This window comes from Cydia splendana, chromosome 2 (assembly GCF_910591565.1).
Source record: "Cydia splendana chromosome 2, ilCydSple1.2, whole genome shotgun sequence".
NCBI lineage: Eukaryota > Metazoa > Arthropoda > Insecta > Lepidoptera > Tortricidae > Cydia > Cydia splendana.
In genome coordinates this window covers 3926485-3936608 of record NC_085961.1, presented here as the reverse complement: position 1 = coordinate 3936608, position 10124 = coordinate 3926485, and the positions used below count along the sequence as shown (strand labels likewise).

Here is a 10124-nt window from a genome sequence, read left to right as displayed (position 1 = left end):
ATTCCCTAGTATAAATAGATCAAAAGATAAACGGAAATTTTTATATTGTACCTACTTAAAAAAAGTGTGGTGTCTTTTTAGACGGACAGACGGACAGTGGAGTCTTAGTAATAGGGTCCCGTTTTTACCCTTGGCAGGCGTCGCTCACTCCGCGATTTCGTCGCTTTGCTACAGGTAGCTAAAAGTACATCCGTTCCACTACACACCAATTTTCGTGGCTAGCCATAAGCCGCGCGTGGCGCTGTCGCCACCTAGCGGCCATATCTGTCCTGATCGTAACAGACGCGTTTTGTTAGAGAGTGAGTCTTCTGTACCTAGTACTATTATTTATTCTGTGCCTTTGGGTACGGAACCCTAAAAATGAATGAAAATAACAAGTATTTTTTACTAGTTTAAAATGAGTTTATGTTATGGTTTATGGTTGCATATTAATTAATATTAAATTTCAAATTAAATAATACGTCAACGCAAGGTTATTAAAGTAACTTAATTTGCATTCATTAACGATAAAATTGAATCATAATGGACAAATCGAAGGTAGGTATATAAAACCTACCTTTATAGTTTAACGCATTATTGGTATAGCGAAAATTAAAAGTGCGTGTGAGTTCATTTGCGTTGTATTGTGTGTGTATGTGTGCGAATTTCGTCGTATTAATAGGTACTTTTAAGTGTATGATTCTAGTTAGAAAAACGGGTACACTACATAATTCCGAAATATTTTATGCCGAATTTTAGAATATCGAATTTTATTATTCCGATTTTTAAATGCTCGACCCATCAAAATTCCGATTGTCGTAATTACCGAACGATGAAAATCACGAAGTTTTATATTTCCGAATAGCAAAATCGACGATTTTTTAAATTCCGAACCACATAATTCCGAATATAACAATTCCGATAGTGAGAAACACCGAATTTAACTTTTACGATTTTTGTAATCACGAATTCCGAATTGTTATTATTCCGAAATTTTGAATTCCGATTTGACGTGATTCCTATTTTAAATATGCCAATTTTTTAAATTCCGAATGACGATATTCCGAATTTGTTGTTAATAAATAAAGCCACCTACGTTTGTGCAGGGGGTAGCAGTTCTAACGTAACCTAAACCTACTTTTCTAAAAACAGTTATTTACTGTAGGGGTCGCAGTTCTAACCTAACCTACACCTACTTTTCTAGTAGCAGTTGGTTTCTGTGACGGTCGCAGTTCTAACCTAACCTAACCCACTTTTCTAGTAGCAGTTAGTTTCTGTGAAGGTCGCAGCTCTAACCTAACCTAACCCACTTTTCTAGTAGCATTTGGTTTCTGTGAAGGTCGCAGTTCTAACCTAACCCACTTTTCTAGTAGCAGTTCGTTTCTGTGAAGGTCGCAGTTCTAACCTGACCTAACCCACTTTTCTAGTAGCAGTTGGCTTCTGTGAAGGTCGCAGTTCTAACCTAACCTAACCCACTTTTCTAGTAGCAGTTGGTTTCTGTGAAGGCCGCAGGTCTAACCTAACCTAACCCACTTTTCTAGTAGCAACTAACTTCTGTGAAGGTCGCAGTTCTAACCTAACCTAACCCACATTTCTAGTAGCAGTTGGCTTCTGTACAGGTTGCAGTTCTAACCTAACCCACTTTTCTAGTAGCAGCTGGTTTCTGTAAAGGTAGCAGTTCTGGCATGTCCAAATGAATTAAATGCATTTTTTTTTTGCAGATCAATTTTAAAAACGGCTGACCATTTAATTACTTCCCTTTTGAAAATCACGAATTTCATTATTCCGAGTTATCAAAAGATCGAATTTCTGAATACCGAATTATTTTATTTCCGATCGGTCAATGATTTTTCGGAATAGACAAATTCGGAAAAAATATTTTCGGATTTTTTATAAATCGGAATTTTAAGCTTTCGTTCATATGACAATCGGATTTTAAGTATTCGGAAATAGCGCAGTCGTGATTTTCTTCTTTCGTGGTTTTCAAAGTCGTAATTTCGATATTTCGGACGTATAAAAAATCGTGATTATGAAAATCGAGGTTATGAAAGTCGGAAAAACATATTTCGGAATATTTGGGTGTTCCCTAGAAAAACATATATAAAAAAGGTTCTAAGCTTATGCTGTTATCACAACCGGAAAATTGATGATAAAAAAACATTTTTGCTATTATACGAGAGTGGGATATTATGTTATACGTATTACGTATTATTTAATCCATGGTTGGGCAAGGAATTTGTCAGCTGCACTGAAAGCGTTGTACATATTTATTTTTTCCTTATTGTTTATTTATGTAGTGATTGGCTTAGAGAATACCTATAAAAATACTTCATCATTATCACCAGTTTACATTGGCCCATACAGTTTGATAACAGATAAGTTGAAACGGTTGAAACGCTCGTAATTTTTGGCGCGAATTCGACAAAACTGATGACGTCACTCTGTGTGAACGCAACTGACGTTTGTTACTTACGGCGCGATTCGGGAAATGATCGTGGAACGTCACATATCTTTACTATTTCATATCTAGTGAATCTCTAATTCATTTCCCGAATCGCGCCGTTAGTGGTGAATCAGGTCATAATGCCATCTCTTTCACTCTTGGTTGGTCTTAACAATTTGATGAAACGAGTGACGTCACGTGACGTTTCGACTAATTAAATGGCGTTGCGTTTCGCTCACTAGCTTTTCGCGGGCAAAATCTTGTACTTTTTATTTATTATTTTAAGCAATTAAATGATAATTTCATTTGTAACATGATATAACGGCAACAAACATCCGAATGAAAAATATTTCGTTCAAATATAAACTTCATGCATGATTGTCCGTATCCCCCCTACATTGTCAGCACTTCTTTAGCATTTAGCCAATTCAAATGCTTCACGATCTGGTTTTCTTCCCTCTTCAATCCTTTCGTTCCCAGCCCGTATGGATATCGGTTAAATGTAGGAAGATAATATATACCCGGCTTACTTTTATCGACAAATATATCCATAGTGTTCGATATTTTAGGTTCCCTCTCGTAGCAATCCCCATCCCTCGCCTGCTGTACAGAATCACATTGCATCGCCACGAAAATACCAGGATTTATAAGTGCCGACATCCATAAGAAGTACGTTTTCGAATGACTACAAAATATCAGACAAGGTGCACTCCAAACATCACTAGGCTGGTATTCACCCCCGTTGACATAGATTGACACATGTCCAAGAGGTGTTGCTATGCCATAAGCGTCTATATTTGAATGTACAGTAAAGACGAAATCGGCGTCAGATGGGTCCAGTCTTTGGTCGGGTCCGAGGTGTCTGAAGCAAGGCCCAGGTGGTTCTAAAGCGGTGATAGCTGAGATGTTTTTGCCGGTAATTTGACGGAAATTTTTGGCTACGAAGCTTGCGGTGTGGCCGCCGAGACTGAAGCTCACTAACTCTAGTTTTTTTGGATCTAGCCCGTGCAATGTTAGATTAGCCAGCATTTCGGCTACATGTTTTCCCACCGGCCGTATCATGCGTGCTGCCCTGAAATTTAAATTGGTACATTAATAACTTAAATTTAACATTAAAAAAAACTATTCTACATATGAAACTGTCTACGATTTTACTAAATATAAGACTGGGTAAATAAAGAGTAGTTATTCATTTTCGTATTGTTCTTTCAATAAAAACAATTTTATCGTTCTTGTGAGCAATAATTCTTCCAGAGTTTTATTTGAACAAAGATGATAAATTAGATGATTTGTGTAAAATCAATTAAAAAGTATTCGTTATATTCTTTCAAAATTGTCTACCGGTAGGGTGACTGCTATAGTTATTGGCCAATACCTATATAGTAATTGGCCACTCCTTACAAATCAGAAAAAAACAAGCAAAACTATAGCAATCACCGTAAGACTTAAAAATAATTTAAAATAAATTCAAGAATATACTTAATAAGCTATTCTGTTAAATTCCTACTTACAGTGGGAAATGATTTATGGTGAAATAAAAGTAGTCCAGAATAATCACATTGTATCCCAATTCCTTGTATAAACTACCAATCACTCTTGGACCAGGGAGCACATTCGTCTCAATATATCCAGGTATATATAGAACTGTCTTTTTCGCGAAGTCTATTTCAGGATTTTTGGGTAATTTCTTCATTTGGTAGTAATTGTATTCAGTCCATGGTGCTAATAGTACATTGCCTGGTCTGAGGACGGCTAGTTTTAGTTGTTCTAAGGATTTTGGCTTAATGGTGGCAGGTTTTGTCGATCCAGGACCTGTAGATATTTTTAAATATTTAATAATCTGTAAATGTACTAATGTACCAATTCATAGCACCTTCGATCTCGCAGGTACTATTCTCAAAGCCTCTCCGGCTACAAACTGCGAGATCGCGTGCCTGGTTGAGGCCTCGAATGCCTGGCTAGCTGGACCGAATCAAAATTTTCCGTCTCGGGCAAGATACAAAGGGCCTGGGATAACATAGCTTCAGACTCAACTCTAAACTCACTTCTGGACACCACGACAGGCAGGGACCGAGCGAGGCTTATGGCATAATCTAGGCCAGAGTCAGGACATTGGCTACACACGTACCCCTCGCCTAACACCGGCACCTTTATCGACCCAGAGACGCTTCGCATAGCCGCCGGTCTCCGGATAGGAGTTGCTCTCTGTGCCGACCACAACTGCGCTTCTTGTGGATCCCAAGTAGAGAGCCTCGGTCACCACGGGCTCGCCTGCTCTTCGGGTGCCGGCCGCCTGTCTCGCCATTCCGCCCTCAATGACATCCTGAGAAGGGCGCTCGTCAGTGCCGGCGTTCCCGCCGCTCTGGAGCCCCAAATAGTGCGGAACGACGGTAAGCGCCCTGACGGGATGTCATTGATTCCGTGGAAGATGGGTCGTGCATTGGTATGGGACGCCACTTGCGCTGACACGCTAGCGACGTCCTACGTCCCATCGACCAGCAGGCGTGCTGGCGCGGCGGCGGACACTCGGGAGCGTCAAAAGGTAGCCAAGTACAGCTGTCTCGGCGCCCAATACGACTTCGTCGCGTTTGGCGTCGAGACGCTTGGTTCGTGGGGCAGAGGCGCACAGGTGCTCCACAAGGCGCTCGGCAAACGGCTGAGGGAGGCAACGGGCGACCCCCGCGCGGGCAGCTTTCTCGCGCAGAGAATTTCAATCGCAATCCAGCGCGGGAACGCTGCCTGCGTGTTGGGCACCCTCCCGAGGGCACCAAATTTTGATAGGTATTTTTAATTTTTAGTTTTAGTCATTTTAATTGTAGTTAGTTTTAGTTTTATATTCTTGTTTGCCCATAAATAAAATAAAGGTCATTACTAAACGTAAAAAAAAAATATAGTGTAAATCCTCAATTACTGGCCACCGGCTTATAACTGGCCACCCTAATACAAAAAAGAATTTTATTCGCCTATATACCGAATTCATTTTAGTATAAGGTTTCAATAACTGGCCATACTTCAATAACTATATAGCCACCTTATACTAAAATGAATTCTGTTTATAAGCCAGTTACTAGCAGGTGGCCAGTTATTGACGAATTACCCTAATATCTGTGACGTGAGATATAAAACGGAGGAAGCTAGCACTTTAATAATTTAATCAATAAGTACCTAATTAAATAAATTTGCGGCGGCGTTTCGTCAATCGGATCGTTTGCATAATATTATAGTATTAACTATATTATAATATCCGACACTATACGCTTTAAAGCTAACATGGTCATACAAAATACTAATAATAAACAAATGTCCATGGAAAATACCCCATTTTAAGGGTTGCGTAGTCAACTAGGAACTCTTATAGTTTCGCTATGTCCGTCTGTCTGTCCGTCTGTCCGTCTGTCCGTCCGCGGCTTTGCTTCGTAATCGTTAGTGCTAGAAAGCTACTAAATTTGGCACGAATATTATAAATTAGTTACGCCGACAAAGTCGTAAAATAAAAACAAGAAAAATGTTTTTTTTTTAGGGTGGCTCCCCTACACGAAAAGTGGGGATGATTTTTTTTTCTCTTCAATCCTATAGTGTGGGACGTTGGATAGGTCTTTCAAAATGAATACCCCTCTAACTTTTGAACCATGGGTCCAAAAAATAAGAAAAAATATCGTGAAGTAAAGCTCAGTAAAGATCGGTTCAACCGTTTTGGAGTTTTTGCAAAAAGTCTATTTTGACGGACGGGTAACTACGGAACCCTATACTGAGCATGGCCCGACATGCTCTTGGCCGATTTTATTAAATAGTATTTATAAAATACAACATTTTTGACAGGAAGGCATTTGATGTTTTTATTCTCTTTTCATATAGAATTTTCATTAAAACTATTTTACAAAACAATGTAGGTAATCCGTATAAGTATAAATAGTGCATTTGTTTTCTAACAGACCTTGTACTCTCAATCACGGTTTGGTTTGACGTCTGAATTTATTAAAGTATTCCACGTACGACTAAACTGGTTTTACTCATATTATGTAGAGTCACTAAAGAGCAACCTTCACTTGACTGCGGAGATTATTACACGTGTTGAATAATTTTGGTTGCAATGTTTAGGAAGCACAGTCAAAGAATTTAATTTCCGACCCATTTCGTACCTTGTCACAAGCAGTAATAATACAGTAATTTTATAGATTATTTTTAGGCACGGTACGATGTCGTGGCTACCAGGCAAAATCAGCTTTGTTTGACCTTAGAAACAATTGTGCCAAGCGGCATCGCCTGAGACAAAAGTGCATACTCACTGCACTTACATAGCCTCCGAATACAAGTTCAAAAAAAAATTTTTTTGAAAGGCTTTATCTCGTAAACTATTATATGTACAGAGACAATTCTAGTGTCGTACTGTAGCAAATTTAGTCCACTTTAAAAACGCCCAGAAAAGGTATTTATTATCAAAAATTTGTCTTTTAGAGTTATAATCGCCCAAATCTAAAAGAAAAACGAAATTTTCGCGGTTTTTTAGATTTTTTACAAAGTTGCGTTCGGCGCTCGAGGTCACAAACTTGGATTATTCATCGGGACAACATCATAAATAAGTCTGCAAAAAATCAGAACTACCGGATTTCACGCAAAAGAGCCAGGTTACAAAAATCGACAAAGTTACTGGATTACAATATGTGTAAGAAAAACTTAATATTGAACATAAATTTTCATAGCTGCCGGCGGGGTAAAGTTTTCAGTGAAGTGAACTTGACTCACTTCACTTTTTTTTACTACAGGTTTTTTAAAGTCAAAAATGTACTAAAAGCTTTTTGAGAAAAGAGAGCGTGTTAAATAAAAGTGTATTTTTCGCGTGTCTTTTCTTCACAAAAAAAAAAAATACCGTATCTAATATAATGTTAAGCAGATTAACTTTATCAATTCCTTAACTAAATAATAGCTTAATTATTTAACTGATCATACTTACAGTCTGAAAGAAATCCATTAGATATGCCTTGATCAAATTTGGAATATTCTATTGCCGTTATACACATAGAAAAATATGACAAATATATTATTTTGAACATTTTTCTTATATTAAAAACGTTATTCACTAATCACAAATTGTTCAATTACTATAGAAACGGTAAAACTATGTTCTTTTTTTCTCTGTTTTTGCGTGTAATTTATTATTGCCTAATAATTTTAATCACGTGCGCTGTGCACAACGAGTGATTTCAAACTAGTTTGTGACCTTTGTAGGTTAAAAAAAAATTTAAGTCATCATATTACTTCGACGCAATACACATAACAAACTAAAAATACAAACTACAAAGATAATTTTTATTATAACACGGACGAGTTCATCACCCGAGAGCCTAAACATTTTATGCACGTGAAATGAAAACCGGTGCGTGTCGGACCACGCATAATGGCTGATGGTTCCCTTCTTACGATACGAAAAAAGAAACATCCTAAAAACGTATCGTACTGGCACACATCTTTTTTGTATGAAGTTTAAAATTTTTCAGAAGTTAGAGGAGATAGAGATTAAAATATATAATTATGTAATCAATAAAGGTTTTTAGAAAACTTATAGTTATTTTAAAGAATTATCAAATTATATGCCTCGCCCATTCGGCAAGTTTACTAAAAAAAAACACTAATGTCTTTTAGTTTCTGGACCACTCCATTTAAGAAACTAAAAGTGTTTTTTTTTAAGCTCCCTCTAAATATACATAATTTCTTGTATGTAATATCTTGTGTATTGTCTTAACTAATGAGCGGGTCTCAAAATCTTCTTCTTCTTCGTCGTTATCCTCACAGCTGAGGGTCGTGACCACCATAAGTAGCTCTATCTGTAAGAAGTCTCCATCAGGCTGCTCTGTTCTGAGCCTGATGAAGTGCGGACTGTGTGCCACTATTAATTGCCTCCAGGAGAGGATCCGTCTGCGTTGGAGCTCTGCCTCTACTTCTAATCTTGTTCCCTCGACACGGCCAATCATTATGTTTTTCTCGAGGTTGTGTGGTTCTCGTCTCGCCACGTGTCCAAAGAAAGAAAGAGCTCTCCGCAAGCAGACTACAGAGAGAGGAGTGAGGACTTTTAGTTGGCTTCGGATTGAAGCATTGGCGCGGCGTTCAGTCCACGACACTCCCAGCATTTTACGCCAGCACCACATCTCGAATTCGCAAAGGATGGAGAATGGTCTCAAAATACCTGTTCTAAATTCTATAAAAATATACTTAAAAAGGGTTGATCGCGTAATATGTTTTTGGAAGTGGCGTATCTGCAATTAGTAGGTAAATACATATTATGTTATCTGCTGCATTTACAATAAGACGCACGCTTAACATTATAAAGGACGATTCTTTCATAGGATTCTTTTCCAATTACAACCGTATTTCTATGCCCTCATGGTTGCATTTACAACGCACATTTTTAAACACTTGGTTCTTCTATTGTCAAGCGAGTTGAATTTAATAAATGTCTAGCCATTAGAATTGAATTACGAGGAAAGTAAACTTAATAAATAAATTAACATTTATTTTGTCATTGAGCTTGATTTAAAAGATTTTTAGGGTTCCGTAAGTACCTCAAAATAAAGAAGCGGAACCCTTCTTCGGACGTCATTTATAACCCAACAACATACGTTTAAATATTACTGCAGTTTAGAATTGAATTATTATTACTATAGATAAGCCATACCAAATGATTAAATTTTCGCAATCGCAACCTGTACCATGCGACCAAAACGTCGTAAGCGCCGTCAAATTCATGGCGCTTACGCGTTTAGGTCGCGAGATTCACGCTCCGTTTCTATGGTTTATTGTCAAAACAACAAGGCATGGCGCAAAATACTGCCTGTTCTATACATTAGTAATTAATAGTTCAATGGTTTTATTTAAAAACATGGTCACTCTGTTTATTTTAGTCTGGATCTGTGCGCATGTTATATCCTTACTAGATTTTGCCCGCGACTTTGTCTGCGTGGAATGAGTGACATCAGCTAAAGTAGGTATAGCGCCTGGATAATGCTAATAGCAACATTCAATTCGCGCATTGCTTACTTCAATTATTAGGCAATTCATTAACTCTTTCAATTCCACCCCTCTTTTCACTCTCTTCAAGGATGATTTCCGACATAAAAACTATCCTATTTCGTTCCCCGGGACTCAAACTATCTCTATAGCAAATTTCAACTAAATCGGTTCAGCGGCTTAAGAGTGAAGAGATAACAGACAGACAGATAGACACACTTTCGCCTTTATAATATTAGTATGGATATCGCTCGTAAATGTATTTGCACGAGCGAGACGCACGGGCGAATGATAACAAAATGACATTATTTTGACATTCCGTAAGTTCTATTTGGCCTCCATGTCCCCAGTAACCAGCGTACAAGATAAAGTTGGTACCCGCGGGTATTAGAAAAGTCCAAAACTTCCGCATCGGAAATCTCGGAAAAATTGGCCGCCGAGGGCGCGCGCGAGCCGCATACGAATCGCGACGATTGAAAATATCGATTTATTGCAAGCTCGGCTAATTCGGTGAAGGCTTAATCAAGATGAGTGGAGGATAAAAGCCGTTGGGGTTAAAACAGGCACTGGTTATTTTTGGTAGATATTTAATTATGGCGTTAGAGTCAGATCAAGACAAGTGCAACGATTTTGATAACACACGCAGTGCAATTGTTATATTAAACGCCAAACTTCTATGAAATTAGGTATGACGAATAAA

General features: G+C 38.1%; 1 protein-coding gene across 1 annotated transcript; it reads right to left on the bottom strand.

Moving 5' to 3' along the window:
- Positions 1–2804: 2804 nt before the first annotated feature.
- On the bottom strand, positions 2805–7472 carry LOC134799025 (lipase member H-like). The gene is made up of 3 exons (XM_063771448.1): positions 7374–7472; positions 3934–4234; positions 2805–3494 (listed from the first exon to the last, which is right to left on the bottom strand). The coding sequence occupies exons 1-3, from the start codon at positions 7438–7440 to the stop codon at positions 2816–2818; spliced, it is 1047 nt and encodes a 348-aa protein (XP_063627518.1). The 5' UTR covers positions 7441–7472; the 3' UTR covers positions 2805–2815.
- Between the last annotated feature and the right edge of the window lie 2652 nt (positions 7473–10124).

Excerpts from the sequence above, each read along its gene's own strand:
- LOC134799025 (XM_063771448.1), bottom strand. The coding sequence starts at position 7,440 with ATGTGTATAACGGCAATAGAATATTCCAAATTTGATCAAGGCATATCT. Across the intron at positions 4,235-7,373 it reads TAATGGATTTCTTTCAGACT|GTCCTGGATCGACAAAACCT; the intron begins GTAAGTATGATC and ends AAATATCTACAG. Across the intron at positions 3,495-3,933 it reads ACCATAAATCATTTCCCACT|GGCAGCACGCATGATACGGC; the intron begins GTAAGTAGGAAT and ends TTTAAATTTCAG.